The sequence below is a fragment of the Agelaius tricolor genome, unplaced genomic scaffold (assembly GCF_023055355.1).
Source record: "Agelaius tricolor isolate 1412-34295 unplaced genomic scaffold, bAgeTri1.0.p SCAF_41, whole genome shotgun sequence".
NCBI lineage: Eukaryota > Metazoa > Chordata > Aves > Passeriformes > Icteridae > Agelaius > Agelaius tricolor.
In genome coordinates, this window is record NW_027269301.1 from 768,092 (window position 1) to 785,500 (window position 17,409).

Genomic DNA, 17,409 nt, shown 5'->3' on the forward strand with positions numbered 1-17,409 from the left:
TGAGAAAGTTTGGTACAAGAATGTAAACATCAGAAGGCTTAGAAGAACAGGCCGAGATGTTTAATGGAAGCCAGGGGTTCACAGGACTAGGCCAAAGAATGTTGATTTTTGTAGACAATTTGTAGTGACCTTGTCAACAATTGTTTTGCAAGGAAGAAGATCCTTTTAGAAATGAGCTAAAATGTTTAAAGCAAACAAATAGCCTCTAGAATGATGGAAGTTTTTCTTAACAATTTTAAAGCAAAAGTTAAGGGGTAATATTTCGAAAATTTCTTTAGAAAAAAGATGTAGCTGTTTCCTTTTTTTACGCAGTACTGCCATTGGAACAGACCCAGCCTTGCCTTTGCCTGTGGGAAGCTGTGGCCTGTCCTGCCCTGAGCATTGGTTGTTCCCAGGGGTGTTTTCCAGCTGGGTGGTGCTAGCCCTGGGTGTCTCTGCTGTTTTGTGAGCAGGTCGCATGGCGAGATGTCTGCGCTGCCCCGTGGCCTATCACTCTGGAGACGGCTGCATCGCTGCAGGAAGCTTGTTTGTGTCATCCCACATCCTCATCTGTAGTAACCATTCCAAAAGGACTCACTCCTCATCAGCTGTAAATGTAGGCTTTTGTTTCGTTTGTGCAAGAGGTGAGACGCTTGGTTTTTTTTTCCCTGTTTATAGTTCTGTTGTCATTTGTGCAGTTTAGTGATAAAAATAGTGTTTCATGAGGAACTCCTCCCTTAGGGCTTGCTGGGGTTAAATGCTGCCTGGGATTTTTTATGGAATTTAATTTTATTTTATTTTGGTCAGCGGTTCTCATGAGATTCAACTCGCTGTGTTGGTCCATTTGATAGCCAGAAGCAGCACCAGGCACTCAGGCCCACTTGTTCTCAGGCCAGTAGGGAAAAGCAGATCCCAATCCCCCCCATTCCAGCCTTTTCATGCTGAGAATGCTGTGTTGTTAATCACTATATTAAGCAGAATGAAATTCTTTCACTGCTACAAACTTACAACTAAGTTTTAAGGCTAAAAGGTGGGATTTACTCATGAACTAGAATAACTCCATTTATAACTGCCTTCACATTTGAGAACTTTGAAAGAAAACCTTTAGCAGTACTGTATGAGCAGGTTTCATGCTAAGCTTTTCCATGTGTCAAAGTTCTTTTTTTTTCTTTTTAACTTTTTTCCCACTTGTTACTTTTATGGTTCTTCAGTCACCAGGGTTCTGCCAGAGAGCAGCTTAAAAAAATGTTGGTGCAGCAGTTACTTTGGTCTCAAGATTCAAAAGTACCATTATTCTGTTGGAATAATATTAATGTGTACTTTCTACAGAATGCCAGCAGTTTATATTGGATGTGGTCTCTGCAGCACTTTTGAGAGTCACTAATAGGGAAATGAAAGTGAGCTGGATCCTGAAGTTACTTGTTTTCATTTGTGTTCATTCAGGTGGAAGTTTAGTTTGGCTTGACTTTGCAAGAGCAGAGGAATAATTACACATCTCAGAATGACAAGAAATGCAGAAGGAATTTTTCATGCTTTTTTTTTTTTTCTTCTTTCCACTTTACATTTGTTTAGTAATTCTCTTTATACCTGAATCTGGCTCCATCAGAGATGAAACTGCACAAGTCTGTATTTTCTCCTGGCAATCTAAATAACCTCTTGTGCCCTGGCAGATAGAATTCCCTGTCCTGTGTATTCCCCAGATCTTAATTAGGAGAACTTGAACAGTTCCAAACCATTGCCACTGCCTGAATCCTCTGTGTCTTAGAGCAGCTCTGTACTTGTTCCTCTAGAACATTCTTGTGGGGCTTGTGTCCACCAGACCTGGCTGGAATCAGGAGCACTGAGCCACCTGCTCAGAAAGAAATGGGCAACTGAACGCTTCAGAAATCCTTGGACATCTCTGTGAGAATTTAATTAGTGCTGATTTAATTAGTGTTAGTTGCTATCAGAAGCAGAGACTTCGTGTTTAGGTGCAGCTACTGAAGTGAGAAATGTAGATGAGAGACAATCTATAAGATATACAAACTTGCTTACAGTGAGATACTTGAAATACAAGATACTTAAAGACCTCTTATTCAGCCCCCTGCAATAACTCCAGCATGGTGCAGTTCATGTGTAGGTTCCCTTGTTTTAGGAATCCTCCCAGTGATGCATGTCCAGGTGGGCTGACCCCAGTCTTCTTACAGCAGTGCTTTGGGCACCATCCAGGAGCTTCTGTCCAGCCCTCAGGGGAAGAGCTGGGAGCTCTCTTGGCAGCTCATCTTTCCTGTTTCTTTGGGGCTCAGTTGCTCTGCTCTTGCCATGAGTTACCGGCCAAGTGCTTCTCTCTGCAGCTCTGGGCTCTCAGCTGGGCTGCCTGGATCTTTGGAGCAATGAGGAAAAGCTCTTCTTGGTGCAGGACAGAGAATTGCAAAGGCCTGGGATGGAGTTGTGTAGGGAACTGAGTGCTGGACTGTTCTGGAGCAGCCCTGGGAGGGCTGGGTGGGGGAGCTTCACCACCACAGCCTAGGGCAGAACCTCCATCTGTGCTTCCCCCTTGGTGCCTTGCAGAGCACTGACCTCTTCCTTGCTTTCCAGCACAATTACAGAGGCAAAACCCTTCTGTAGGCAAGATCTCAGGGACAGGCTTGTAGGGAGTGGGACAGTGAGTTCTCATTCCCAGTTTCTGTTCCATCTGTAGCCCCAGCTCAGAGCATGGCCCAGCTGCAGTGACCATCACCCCAGTCTACATAGGAGCTTCCTTTTGCCCTGTGGGAAGGAGAGGGGATCTTTTATTGCTTTTCTTGTGCTTGTCCAAAAGGGTAAAAAACCAATTGAAATTCCACTGAGAAGCAGCTTATTTCATTGCAAGATTTTCCAGTTAAGTTTGAGTCTCTCCAGCACAGTCTCTCCTCTTTGTTAGCGCAGACGCTTTGTCAGACTTTCCTTTTTTCTTCATTTTATCCTTTTTTTCATTCCCACATAACGCATTAGAGGTGCTCATTGGGTGTATTTGGTTTTTCCTTCATGGAATCATGGGTAGTTTCATTGCAACTCATCTCTTTCTGTTTGTTTCGTATAGGGCTGGTAGTGCAGGACCATTCAGACCCCCTGTTCAGTTCCTATGCCTATAAGTCCCACTACCTACTGAATGAGTCAAATCGTGCTGAGTTGATGAAATTACCTATGATTCCTCCTCCTTCGTCAGCTTCCAAAAAGAAATGTGAGAAAGGTAACCAAAATAGTTTCTTTCTCTTTAATTTACTTTCGCTTTTTCTATTTTTTCTCTCTAAATCAACGGAGAAATGTCTGCTTGTCCCCTGACACTGACTGCTTTCAGTGATCTTCACTCATGGTTTTTGTGAGCCTGTGTTCATGTTGTTGGCGATTTTTTATTTTTTTATTTTTTTAATTATAAAAGGGCTTAAAATAATTGCTGTCACTAAATTCTCCTTGGAAGAGATTTGGTCACTCTCTATCTGGCCTGGGCTGTTCCAGGTTCAGGGAGCTGTTTGCACAGCAATGTGAAGAGGAGGCAGATGGATCTCGATGTTGTTGCAGTTCAGTATTGACCTGGATGATGTAAAACACTTCTTAAAGGGATTGGAAGCAGAGGGGGATGTGCTGCTTCAGAACTTGTGCAGGTCCTGAGAGGAGAGAGGGCGTTTGGGACTGGACAAGGGTGGGTGCTGTGTCCTTGTGAGAGCAGGAGGGCAGGAGGTTTGACCTGAGTGTGCCCCATGGGCCTTGTGTCCCACCTCCACCACTGAGCCTGAACTCGGTGCCCCATGCCTGTCCCCTCCCCTGGGGATGGGTCTTGGCCACAGCCAGGCTGGGACCCTGCAGCTCAGGGACCCCTCCTGCTGCCAAGGGGGCTGAGGGGCAGTTCCTGGTGACAAGGGGGTGAGGCTCTCTGGATCCCTGGGGGCAGTTCCTGCTGCCCAGGGGACTGAGGCTCTCTGGATCCCTGGGGGCAGTCCCTGCTGCCAAGGGGACTGAGGCTCTCCAGACCCCTGTGGGGCAGTTCCTGCTGCCAAGGGGACTGAGGCTCTCTGGATCCCTGGGGCAGTTCCTAGTGCTGAGGGGGTGAGGGGCAGTTCCTGGTGCTGAGGGGTGGAGGGGCAGTTCCTGGTGCCAAGGGGACTGAGGCTCTCCACATCCCTGCAGGGCAGTTCCTGGTGCCAAGGGGGCTGAGGCTCACTGGATCCCTGGGGGCAATTCCTGCTGCTGAAGGGATTGAGGCTCTCTGGATCCCTGGGGGCAGTTCCTGCTGCTGAAGGGATTGAGGCTCTCCACATCCCTGCAGGGCAGTTCCTGCTGCTGAAGGGATTGAGGCTCTCCTCATCCCTGTGGTGCAGTTCCTGCTGCTGAAGGGATTGAGGCTCTCCTCATCCCTGTGGTGCAGTTCCTGCTGCTGAAGGGATTGAGGCTCTCCTCATCCCTGTGGTGCAGTTCCTGCTGCTGAAGGGATTGAGGCTCTCCTCATCCCTGCAGGGCAGTTCCTGCTGCCAAGGGGACTGAGGCTCTCTGGATCCCTGGGGCAGTTCCTGCTGCTGAAGGGATTGAGGCTCTCCACATCCCTGCAGGGCAGTTCCTGCTGCTGAAGGGATTGAGGCTCTCCTCATCCCTGCAGGGCAGTTCCTGCTGCCAAGGGGACTGAGGCTCTCTGGATCCCTGGGGGCAGTTCCTGCTGCTGAAGGGATTGAGGCTCTCCTCATCCCTGCAGGGCAGTTCCTGCTGTCTGTGTGCAATGCTCAGCTCTGGTATTTCATTCCCCACAGAACTTTGGTGCCCCGGGAGCGTTCAGAGCCGGTGCCCCATTTCCCAGCCCAAGTTAGGTCGCTGTCAGCGTTGTGAGATCAATGGCTTGCAGTAGTCCTGTAATTCCTGAAAACAAGAATTATTTTGAGCCCTGTGCTTAGCTTGAGCCATATCTGCCTAATGCATCCCGAGAGTAATGTTGGGTTTTTTCTTGCTTAGCATTGAGAGTTTTGTGTTTGATTTTGTTTGATTTTTGCATCTCTTGGCATTTTCTCATCTTGGATAATGTTTCAGTGATTTGTCTGTATTTCCTCTGAAATTACATTTGCAAAAAATTCAAAAATTTCATTATGGTTTTGGGAGCTCTGAAGGATCCGTGTGACTGGATTTTACTGGTTTTAGCAGAGGAAATACAGTGTTGGTCATGCGACTGAATTGTTTAAGGAATGCTTATTGTAACATGCAATGATCAATTAATGCAATGATATTTTGGGAAGTCTATAGGTGAACAAGATTTTCTGATAAAGGTTTGAAAGTGACTATTCACACTTCTTTTGATACTGTGATTGAAAATTGGTTTGAATACTCTCAAATCTCTCCCAGATTTTCCATACGGGACACAAAATCTTGTTAATTTTTAAATATATATACATATAAGAACATGTATATATATTTTATATACCTACATGTATAAAATATTACAGTATGTGTAATGTATCAAGTCATCTTACATGAGCTGTTTTGCTGAGGGTGGCTTAGAGATGTGCTGTGGCTCTCCACATGTAACACAGCCTCCAGAATGTGAGCCAACCAAAATAACTTTTGCCCAAATTAGTGTAAAACTTCAGAAATTCATGTGAAGCCCAGTGCTGAGGTTCCCTCTGTGTACCAGGAATTTTTGGGATGGGGACAACTCATGTGTGTCTCATTCTGCTTTATGTACTGGGCTTATCCTGGTAAACTTTTTGTGGAATAAACACACATTACAGCTCTTTTTCCTGTCCTTGCAGCAGAAAAGTATTGATCAACCTATAGGCTGTGGGGTTGGTGCTCGCTGATGATTGCTGGGGATTCAGTCAGAGCAATGTTGATTGAAAAGGATTCTTGAAAAACGTGGAGTTTTGTGGTTGCTTTGGCCATCACCAGAGCACTAAAAGCTGGCAGCACTGTTCCCTTGGCAATGGTGCTCCTCCTGCCAGCTCACCTCGTGTTTGAATCCTCAGCTGCCTTTTTGTCTGATGCAGTCCCAGCTTAGATTAAACCCTGCACAGTCCTTTTTAACCAACATTGTTAAGCTTGACTTGATCCCTTTCTTTTGCCATTTTTCTTTGGGAAATCTGGAGCGGATGATCTAAAATGAACGTCAATTGCTGTGCACGGGGGGGAGCAATCCTGACTTCTACAAACCAAGCAGGGCTTCTTTGTTTCAAGGTGGCAAACTGTTGTGCTGTGAGTCGTGCCCAGCTTCCTTCCACCCCGAGTGTCTCAGCATAGAAATGCCTGAGGGATGCTGGAATTGCAATGACTGTAAAGCTGGCAAGAAGCTGCGGTACAAGCAGATCGTTTGGGTCAAGCTTGGGAATTACAGGCAAGTTCAACTTTTGGGGGTTTTAATGCTTTGGATGTTTTAATGCACTCGTTTGGATGTTTTCAAGCAGCTCAGTCATCGTGAACAAGAGTTAGAAATACAATCATTCCTCTGCCTGGGGTCAGACATGGATGTCACCCTTGAAATGTGATGCTCCTGCTTCTCCCAGGTGCTGGACTCTGGATTGCACAACCTTTGCTCTGCAGAGCGTGGTCAGGATGGGGGAAAGCAGGGGCTGCCAGAGCCCAGCTGTCCTTGCTGGTGTTTGCTTTAGTCAGCTGCAGCAATACAGGTGTTTGCAGATGATCCTGGAAACTCATTCTCAGGCCATGGATATTCTTAGAAGGCTTTCCCAGAATTTGGAGTAAGAACATTGCTTGTGTTTTGCATGGAGCTTCCCAGGCATTGCCAGCAGGAGCTTTGGCTGCATGAGGGAGGAATTCATTTCCTTGAGAAACAAAAACTGGCTTTTATTTCTCAATCCCATGAGGGAAACTGGGAAGCTCTGGTTCAGGGAACTTACATTCTTCTTTTCTCTCCTACTCTGCAGGTGGTGGCCAGCAGAGATCTGCAATCCCAGGTCTGTGCCTCTCAACATACAGGGCCTCAAACATGATATCGGGGACTTCCCAGTATTTTTCTTTGGTTCACATGACTACTATTGGGTACACCAGGGCAGAGTTTTCCCTTATGTTGAAGGAGATAAAAGCTTTGCTGAGGGGCAAACTAGTATTAACAAGACCTTCAAGAAAGGTAAAATCAAACAAAGTTTATAGTGGTTTATGACAAAAATTCCACGTGTTTGTGTCTCCATCACCACTTAACCTGCATGGGAATATTATGTGACTAGTGTTCTGTGTTCACGTGAAATCCAAGCATTGTGTTGATCCCTTGACTGCAGATAAAAATGTGTTTAAGTGCCTACTCATTGTGTGTTGTTGTGGGCCAGTTCAGTGCTTCCACAAACGGGGGAATGTTGAGATGGATCTTGGGCTCTGCTGCATGGGATCATTGTTCAGTATGTTGGTACCTGCTGAAAGTACCTGCTGATAAATTCATGATAAATTGCAATAACTAATTTTAGCTTGTCTTTTTGTTAATAAAGTTCTGTTCCTAGTCTTAAAAAAAAAAAAATAAAAATAGATACATGTACATGTACATATTTGATTAGCAGCAACTGGGACTGATTGCTTTCTATTCTAAATTCCTTGCACAGCACTTGAAGAAGCAGCAAAGCGTTTCCAGGAACTGAAAGCACAAAGAGAAAGCAAAGAGGCATTGGAAATTGAAAGGAATTCAAGGAAGCCTCCACCCTATAAACACATTAAAGTGAGTTGGCCTCTTTCTATTTTATTTTTATTTTGTGTGTGAGTAAGTTGCCCTGTGCATGAGTCAGGATGCCTGGAGAAGGTGTGGCTGCTCACTCCCTGGCAGTGTTCAAGGATGAGTTGGGTGGGGAGCAGAGCAGCCTGGTCTAGTGGAAGGTGTCCCTGCCCATGGCAGTGGTTGGGATGGATATTCTTTAAGGTCCCTTCCAACTCATACTGTTCTGTAATTCTGAGTTTTGTACCTACTCCAAGGTGTTCAGCCTAAAGAAATTCACGTAAATAATTTTGCTGTTCTTTTCACTTATCTCTTGTTGTGTTTTACAGTACCGTAAAACACAGAATAAAATAATTTTTCTTTGCCCTTTGGTGTCAGTTGTTGACTCTGTTCCCAGTGCATTGCCTTCATCCCTTGTTGTGCCCTTTGCTCCCCAGTCCAACACGGTGATTGGGAAGGTGCAGATCCAGGTGGCCAACTGGAAACACAGAATAAAACACAGAATAAAATAATTTTTTACAGAATAAAATCATTTTTCTTTGCCTTTTTGTATCATTTGTTGACTCTGTGTTCCCAGTGCATTGCCTTCATCCCTTGTTGTGCCCTTTGCTCCCTAGTCCAACATGGTGATTGGGAAAGTGCAGATCCAGGTGGCCAACTGGAAACACAGAATAAAACACAGAATAAAACAATTTTTTACAGAAAAAAATCATTTTTCTTTGCCTTTTCATGTCATTTGTCGACTCTGTGTTCCCAGTGCATTGCCTTCATGCCTTGTTGTGCCCTTTGCTCCCCAGTCCAACAAGGTGATTGGGAAGGTGTAGATCCAGGTGGCCAACTGGAAACACAGAATAAAATCATTTTTCTTTGCCTTTTTTGTATCATTTGTTGACTCTGTGTTCCCAGTGCATTGCCTTCATGCCTTGTTGTGCCCTTTGCTCCCCAGTCCAACAAGGTGATCGGGAAGGTGCAGATCCAGGTTGCAGACCTGTCGGAGATCCCACGCTGTAACTGCAAGCCCTCAGACGAGAACCCCTGTGGGCTGGAGTCAGAGTGCCTCAACAGGATGCTGCAGTACGAGTGCCACCCTCAGGTGTGCCCAGCTGGGGAGCGCTGCCAGAACCAGTGCTTCACCAAGAGGCTCTACCCTGACGCGGAGATCATCAAAACCGAGCGTCGCGGTTGGGGCCTCCGCACCAAGAGGAGCATCAAAAAGGTACGGTGTTGTGTTTTCTGAAAAGTCTTCTTTGTCCAGGATTTTTCTCCTGAGAAGCTGAGAAGTCTCAGAAAATAAGTATTGCTTTGGAATGTGGTGTAGAGGTTGCTCACCAACAGGTGCATCTTTGGTTCCATGTGAATTGTGTTGATTTAATGACCAATCCCAGTCCAGCTGTGTCAGGACTCTGGTCTGTCACAGGTTTTTATTATTCATTCTTTTCTAGCCTGCTGATGTATCCTTTCTTTTTCTTTAGTATAGTGTTAGTGTATAATTTCTTTTAATATCATAAAATAATAAATCAACTTTCTAAGAGCATGGAGTCAAATTCCCATCTCTCACCTCGTCCTGGAGACCTCACAACACAGCAACCAACCCCCAATGAAGGGAGGAATGATGCATCTGACTCCATGTTCTTAGAAGGCTGATTTATTATTTTATTATCTATAGTATATTAAAAATATGAAATTAAACTATAGTAAAGGATGCAGACAGAAGGCTAGCAAGATACTAATTGCAATTCATGATTCTCTCCCCAGAGTACAGCACAGCTTGGCCCCAGTTGGCCAGTAAGTCAAAAACAATTCACATGAAATCAATTAAACAATCACCTCTTGGTAAACAATGTCCAAACACACTCCAAAGCAGCAAAACACAGGAGAAGCAAATCAGATAATTATTGTTTTCTTTTTTCTCTGAGGCTTCTCAGCTTCCCAGGAGCAAAGTCCTGGGCAAAGGGATTTTTCCAGAAAATATGACAATGACAGTACAGTGAGCCAGAACAGGGCTGTGACAGCCATCAGGGTGGGTCTGGGTGAAAGCATCGCACTCTGCACTGTCACAGTTGTGTTTTCTGGAAAAAGCAGGCCTGTAGGGCTGCTTTTAAACATGGGGTTTAGCCATTAGTTTTATTAAATTCAGAACTTTTAAAATCTGTGTTTCATGAAAACTGTGCTACTGCAAATGTTCTGAGCTTATTGACTACTAAAGTCCTAATAAAAGTGAAGTATGTAGTGAAAATACGTACTGTAACAGTTCCTGTTCCTGAGGAGTCCATGGATATTGTCACATTGTCCTCTTAGAAGGAAAGTTGGAAGGTTGAAAGGGTTTTATGGACCTGACAACTGTTTTGTGTACTGAATGCAGGAACAGGGCTGCCTTTTATTCTGCCTGGGTGTAATTCTAGGACAGCAATTACCTGGTGCATGTATTCACACTGTGCCTACTAGACCAGTAAAGTGTAACACTTTTTGTGATGATCAGAGTCTTTTTTATAGGAAATGCTTTTTTCTGTCCTGCTTCCCTTTATGATTGTGGTTAGGATGCAGAGATTACTTAGTTTTGTTCTTCTTTGCAGGGTGAATTTGTGAATGAATACGTTGGGGAGCTGATTGACGAGGAGGAGTGCCGGCTGCGGATCAAACGTGCTCACGAGAACAGTGTCACCAATTTTTATATGCTAACTGTAACCAAGGTGAATATTGTGTCTTGTTTGATAGCAAATGTCACTCAGCAGCAGGAAACCTCTTTGCTTTCTAAGCACTAAACACATCTTTGTCTTTTTCCTTTAAGGACCGAATAATAGATGCTGGCCCAAAGGGGAACTACTCTCGTTTTATGAACCATAGTTGTAACCCAAACTGTGAAACACAGAAGTGGACAGTGAATGGTGACATTAGAGTTGGACTGTTTGCTCTTTGTGACATTCCTGCAGGTAAAAGGATGGCACTATTTGGCATGTTTGCTTTTGTCTTGCAGTGGCCAAGTTCCTCACTTAGAATCATGGCTTTTTCTTTAAAGTTATTAACACCAGTGAAGTGTTTAGGAACTTTTCATTCATTGGTGTGGAGATGATACTTAAGGTTCCACTTTTAGCAGGGGTCTCATGGTAACAAATGCTAATGAAATGTTGTTGTCACAGGCTTGTCTTCCCTCAGTGTCCGTGTGGGTGAATTGTTTTTCTTTACATTTCAGAAATGGAATTAACATTCAATTACAACCTGGATTGCCTGGGCAATGGCAGGACTGAGTGTCCATGTGGGTGAATTGTTTTTCTTTACATTTCAGGAATGGAATTAACATTCAATTACAACCTGGATTGCCTGGGCAATGGCAGGACCGAGTGTCACTGCGGAGCAGAAAACTGCAGCGGCTTCCTGGGAGTGCGGCCCAAGGTACATGGATGGAACTGGAGCTTCTCCTCCCAAACCCAGAGATTCTCTAGGCCAAAGAGGGTCTGGATTTATTTCACTCTTTAGCCTAATACTTTCTACCCTTGGAAGTCTCCAAAGATTCTATAGTCTGCCCTGCCATGCTGTTGTGTCTGGCAGGAAGTTAATTCAGAAACATCTGAATGAGCATTTCTGGTTTTTAGAGCTTAAAAACGATTTTAAATGGATCTCATTTAAAAAGAATTCATGCAAATAATAACCCAACATTTACTTGAATGCTGGGGGTTTATAAGTGACTCTCTGTTGTTATTTTCTCCTTCTCAGACAGCATTTGCAACAGCAAATGAAGAGAAGGTGAAAAATGCAAAACTAAAGCAGAAGAAGCGGAAAATAAAAACAGAACAGAAGCAGATGCATGAAGATAACTGTTTCCAGTGTGGAGATGGGGGAGAGCTGGTCATGTGTGATAAGAAGGACTGTCCCAAAGCATACCACCTCCTATGCCTTAACCTGACTCAACCACCTTTTGGTAAGAACGGTGGCTCCTCCTGCTCAACTTCTCCTTCCTGCTACAAGACAGTGTTGGAGATGAAATGCAACATTCATGTACATAAAATACAGTGTTCACTTACATTAAATGCAGGATTCATTTGCACTAAGTGCACCAAATTTGCTTTTGAAAAAGTGCACCACTCACTTTTAGCAGTACATCGGGTGACTGTTCCTAAATGGAACTGGTGGGCAGAGGCTTTGTCATACTTTTTTATATTGCTCTTGTTCCTCTCCTTGAATCAAACTTCCTTTTATTTTGATTGAAACATGAACATCATCTTTTTGCCTAAAAAATGCAGAACAGAACTGTGTTCAGTCAGATTCTTGTACATGAGAAGAAGTAGTGGCTGATTTTTCTGAACTTTGTTTGCATTCATCCGAGCATGGAGTGAGGATTAAAGGCCAGTGCTGTCTCCAAAGTGCACTAATTCCAATTCCCTTCTCTCTCTCCTCCCCTCCTCAGGAAAGTGGGAATGTCCATGGCATCAGTGTGACATCTGTAGCAATCCTGCCGTGTCCTTCTGTGAGTTTTGCCCCCACTCCTTCTGCAAGGATCACGAGAAGGGAGCCCTGGTGCCGTCGGCGCTGGACGGCCGCTTCTGCTGCTCCGCACACGACCCCAAATCTCCTGTGGCACCCGAGTACTGGAGCAAGATCAAGTGCAAATTGGAAGCACAGAATGCTGTGGAAGAGGCAAAGGAGTGAATTTGGTTAAAAACAAACACGGGAGGGGAGAAGAGGGGCAGCAGGCGATGAACTCAGAGTTTGCAGTGCCACACTCGGCTTTGTCCTCGGCGCCGTCACGTGTGAGCTGGAATGGGACCATTGAGCTGAGTGAGAAGGACCAGGCAGTGGTGTTTGGTTTTTATTGTTTGGTCTTTCTTTTACCCTTGAATGTGCTACAGCAGCTCTTACTGTTGGAAACCAGGAGCGTCTTGGCCTTTGAAGAAAACCGTAAACCTTTTGACAGTGAAAAGAATATTCTGTTTAAAATAATGTTCTTTGAGTGTAGAAAGCAAAGCATAGCCACATATTTATTTATTTAATTTTGAAAGGGTGTTGAAGATCTGGCTTTGATCAGTCATCGTGTCTTTAAAAACAAAACAGCGAAGCCAACGTAACTTTTGTGTCTAGTTTATGGAAAGAGCAAAGCCTCTCCCCTCTGTAACACTGAGATGCCAAACAGACAGGTGTGGGTGTCAGACCAGGTGACTCTGAAATGCCTCTGTTCCAGTACTTATTGTTAAAGGCATTGGAGAAGGTAGGTTGTCTCTCATGTTTACTTCTGAATAATATTGTGAAGCTTTTCCTGTGAGAAATCAGGCCTGTGACTTCTGGGAAGTGCTCGTAACACAAGGTCTGGCAGTGAGGAAGAAATGGTGGTGCCTTGCTCCAGAGCTGTCTTGGGTGTTTGCAGGCACGCAAAAATTCAGAGTTTAATTGCACAGTGGTCATTTCTGTATCCCCACCTATATTTTGGAAAGCCCTCCCAGGCAGGAGAGGCTCCCAGCCTCAGCCAGAGCTGAAGGCAGCCCTGCCAGTGGCTTCCTCACCTGGTTTGGTGGCAGTTACTGAGTGATTCTTCAGTCCTGCCTTCTCAGGCTCCCCTTGGCTTCAGGGAGACTTGGGCACATGAGGGACCTGACCCATGTGCATGTTGGTTTCGATGGAGTGTTAATATTTTTTGTTGAGAGAGATCTTCTTACTTCAATCTTCATTGTTAATGGAGCTGAGGAACATCTCAGCACTTCCTCAATGAACAGGGTATTTTGTGTCTGGGTAAGGGGCCATATCCCAGCCAGCTGATGCCTCAGGAGATGATTCTGTCTTGGGATTTCCTCTGTTAATCAGAGAGACAGACTCCTTCAGTGAGGCTTTCAAGGTGGCTTATGTTGGCTCTTGCTCCAGAATTTTTTTAGAAAACCTATATTCCTCCATTTTTTTGTGCAAGGAGCCACAGGGCACTGGTGTCCCCAGGCTGGAGCTAGTTTTGGTGACTCTTTCCCCCCCCAGCCCACAATCTCACCAAGCACTGTCCCCCCATGCCCTGGTACAGTGAGTACTTCTGACTTGTGTACTGATAACAGCTACTCCCTGCCAGCCTCTGCTCGTGGGTACTGAAAATAATCAAATGTTGCTGGCATCTGGCTGAACTGAGCCTTGGAATTAAGAACCTTGTCTCTGGAAAACTGCTTACACAAACCTGTGGGAACACGGAGACTTCTCAGATCAAGAAAAAAAAATCCGTGTGGAATTTAGAGCGTGTCTTGCCTCTGCCTGGTGTCCTTCTCATCCTCACACTGGTGTACAGGGGGAGTTTTTTGTGTGTGCAATCAGTGATGGATACACTACAGTCCCTGAGCAGCTGCCCACACCTCCCTTGGGGTGCCAGACCCCACAGGTGCTGGGGCACTCCTGGGGCAGCAGCTTTGGGATCCCTAAAGCACTTCCTGCTGTGGGCCATGCTCCAGTCAGGGTCCAACACTAACCCTGCTGGAAAGCAGTGCTGGATTTTGGTATTTTTAAAGAAAAAAAAATAAGGTACAAAAAGGATTTTATTTTTCTTAACGTTTTGTGTGGGAAATGTCTCTTTTTATGCTCTTATTGAGGATGTTTAACCTTCTCAGAAATTCCAAACACAGCTCTTGCTACCATGTCTGTAAGGCCTGAGGTGTTCACTTTATATTCTTTATTAGGCTTGATAATGTTCAGTGATTTTCTCTGAAGTCAGAGCATTCTGATACTGCAGCTATCAGCTGATATATTTTATATATATGTATAAAAATATGTGTATATATATATATATATATATCAGATATGTTGCTGATACTGTGCTGCTGTGTGAGTGCCCCAACCTGCTCCATTCATTCCTTGTCCATGGTGACCTGCTGAGCAGAGGGACGTGGTGTGGCAGCACCAGGACACCTTGGGAGCATTGGACAGGAGCACAAACTGGCAGTGGCCACCCTGGCAGTGCCACAGTGCTCTGCCAGGGCACAGAAGGCTTTAAGCTTCTCAAATGCTGTGATGGAGGCTGCTGTTCCTCCTGTGCCACTCCATGTCTTGGTTCACTTTGTGTTCAGACTTCTTAGAGATGCTTCTTTTTTCACCAAAAAGTGATTCATAGCAGCTTGGACCTGGGAGGAAAAGCAGGAGAGGTTGTTTAGTTTGTGAACAAAACTCTGAACTGAAGAGAAGGTGAGTCTTTGAAAAAGCTTTAACATTTAACATTATAAACAGGCCAGTTCAGAGCATCTTGGTGACTGTTCTGAGTGCCAGGCTCAGATGCTAAAATGTACATTTTAACCACATCTTTGTAAGCTGAGTAACCAGAATGTAGTTGCTTAGTGCAGCTCCTTTGTAAGGAAAAGATTGCACAGCTGTTCTGATGGATTGGCTTCAGCAGAGTGGGAGGCAGCTGCTGAATTAATTTGTGTGGGCTCCAAAATAAGGAATCATGAATAGTTGGGTCGTTTCATGCTGAGACCTAGGGGAAATCCACAGAATTGGTAATTTTGGTGGAGAATTGCAGTGTGCTGTCCCAGCACATTGTTTTTCCTTCATGGGAACACAGTGACATGTTTTTCACCTATTTTCTTGTTACATTTTTGAGGTGGCTCCACACTTCTGGTGACCTCCTGCCTCCATCTCTGGCACCTGGGCAGTGCCTGAGCTGCCCTGCCTGGGGAACAGGGTTTGTGGTTTACTGGAGCTTCTCCTCTGCAGCTGCACCTGGGCACATCCTGCAGCCTGTGGCCAGATGAATCTAGAAGCAAGAATTCCAGGATTCTGTGATTCCAGTGGTGCAGAGGCTGGTTCCACCATTCCTGAACACATTGTGCAAAAGCATTAGCTGTTGTAGCTGTCAGATTATTGTATGGACTTGTCCTGTCCATAGGCTTTTGAAGGTGTTTGCAGCTCAGGAAGGAAATTTCGTGGGCAAATCACCTTCTCTGGTCACCACATGGTCTTGGAGAATCAGTTCAAATGGAGTAATAGGGCTGGAATGTGGATTTTTGGCCTTTCTTCTTAAAAAAAAACCCTTCTTTTATCTTAATTTCAGGCTAGAATGGGAAAGACACAATTACTAGACATAATTATCAATGAGCATAAAATCTGTATATATTGAAACTTTACAGAATTATGTGGGAGGGGAGGGGGGAGGGTGGGATGGGGGTGTCCGACGCTGGTACGGAGAAGTCACTTTAACATGGAAACCTCTGCCTCATTGAATTCAGGGTTTAATGTACTTGAAGCTCTGCGGTTCCTTTTACAGCTTTTTTTTTTTATTTATACATGATTTTTTTTTTTTTTTTTTGTATACTGCATTGAAAAATGTCCTTGACTTCCCCCCAAGTTCCTTCCTGCTCCTGCTGTGCAGTGGATCCATGGCAAACAGGAGGGTTTGGGAGGTTTGTGCTCACCAGGTGTTGCGTGGGAGACGCCAACCTTGGAGCAGTGCTGTCCCTTTGCTTCCCATTCCCATCAGCTTTCCCCACCATTTCTCTTTGTGTAGCAAAAACATTTGCACTTAAGATACACTCCTACACGTTGGATGTATTCCCAGTGTTGTTCTGAGGGAAAAAGGAGGAAGAGAAAAAGGCAAAACAGGAAGAAAAGAAAGGTTGTTTCCTGTGATACTGTATTTCCCAGTGAGCAGCTCAGGTCTGTGTTCCCCTGGGAGGGGTCCTGCTGCTCCAGAGCGGGAGGTAGGGAGCTGGAACTGTGCTTTGTGTAGGGGATTTCTGTGCTTAATGTGAATAAAAAAGGGAAAACATGTATGAATTTGCCAAAGCCATTTACCACTCCCTGTGCCCCAGGGCTGTGCCCTTGTTGTGCCACCACCAGCTCCAGGGGCAGGCAGCTGCCTGGGGTCCCTCTAGGGGGATCTGGATCTGGATCTGGAGGTGCAGCTGCCTGGGGTCCCTCTGGAGGTGCCACTGTTTATAAGTTCAGTGGGTTCTTGCCTGGGGTCCCACCTTGCAGTTCTCTCTCACTTTTGGGTCATAACCAGACTGGATGAACCCCTACACTCCCCGTTCCACGTGGATCTGTATCTCATTTTGGTGTCACTTTTCCACCAAGCCCCCAGGGTGATCCTGTCCCATCTGAGCCAGGGGTTGGGGGTTGCATTTGGGGTGCTCTGAGGACCCCAGCCCGTCTGTCTCCACATGAGTGATGTTGCACAACACAGATCCCCGCGGATCCGTCTCCATCCCCACGTGCTCTGTAAGATGGACCTTTGTAGAGTCGTTCTTTCTGTAGACTTTGTTTATCTGTAACAAACTTTGTAGATTCTGTGAAATGTTATTTTAAGGAAATCACTCAAGTCTTTAATAACAAAGCGTCGATATTCACCGGAGTTGGTTTGGAAGAGTTTTTGGACGCAGATGCAGCCCTGGCACTACGAGGAGTGTCTGATTCCACGGGGCATTACTGTATCATGACTTGATGTTGCCGCATAGACTTTGAGATATCCAATATTTTGGGGGGTTTGTGTTGGCCTCTGTCCTCTTGCATAGTGTGAAGCCTGTAAAGCTGGTTCCCTGTACATAGATAGCTCCTGTCCTCTAGGTAGAGCGTATCGAGACTTGCCTGTAATATTTTAGCTTCTTACTGACTGTGTGTGATGGTAGAACATATAATTTTTGTACATTCTATTTACTGAGATGTTGCCTTTTTTTTAATTTTATTTTACAAATACTCTGGAATTCAGATGTGGGTTTTAGTTTGGTTTTTTTTTGTTTGTTTGTTTTCCTTTTTTTTTTTTTCCCTTTCGCTTTTCCGTGAGGAAAGATTTTTAATGACATTCCACTGATCTGAAAATCCGTTTTTTGTTT

General features: G+C 44.9%; 1 protein-coding gene across 9 annotated transcripts in view; it reads left to right on the top strand.

The window, feature by feature from the left end:
* NSD3 (nuclear receptor binding SET domain protein 3) overlaps window positions 1-17,284 on the top strand; it is a 40,204-nt gene extending 22,920 nt beyond the window's left edge. For 6 of the 9 annotated variants that reach the window (XM_071454673.1, XM_071454676.1, XM_071454677.1 and 3 more), the window contains 11 exons: window positions 453-623; window positions 3,041-3,190; window positions 6,151-6,307; window positions 6,858-7,060; window positions 7,524-7,636; window positions 8,577-8,846; window positions 10,204-10,320; window positions 10,419-10,560; window positions 10,914-11,020; window positions 11,342-11,546; window positions 12,033-17,284. In XM_071454673.1, the coding sequence (XP_071310774.1) occupies window positions 453-623; window positions 3,041-3,190; window positions 6,151-6,307; window positions 6,858-7,060; window positions 7,524-7,636; window positions 8,577-8,846; window positions 10,204-10,320; window positions 10,419-10,560; window positions 10,914-11,020; window positions 11,342-11,546; window positions 12,033-12,274 (1,877 nt within the window). In that variant the 3' untranslated portion in view covers window positions 12,275-17,284. Of the gene's footprint in view, window positions 1-452; window positions 624-3,040; window positions 3,191-6,150; window positions 6,308-6,857; window positions 7,061-7,523; window positions 7,637-8,427; window positions 8,442-8,576; window positions 8,847-10,203; window positions 10,321-10,418; window positions 10,561-10,913; window positions 11,021-11,341; window positions 11,547-12,032 lie in introns of those variants that run through there. The other 3 variants (XM_071454678.1, XM_071454679.1, XR_011683797.1) reach the window with 2 other exon arrangements.
* The last annotated feature ends 125 nt before the right edge of the window (window positions 17,285-17,409 follow it).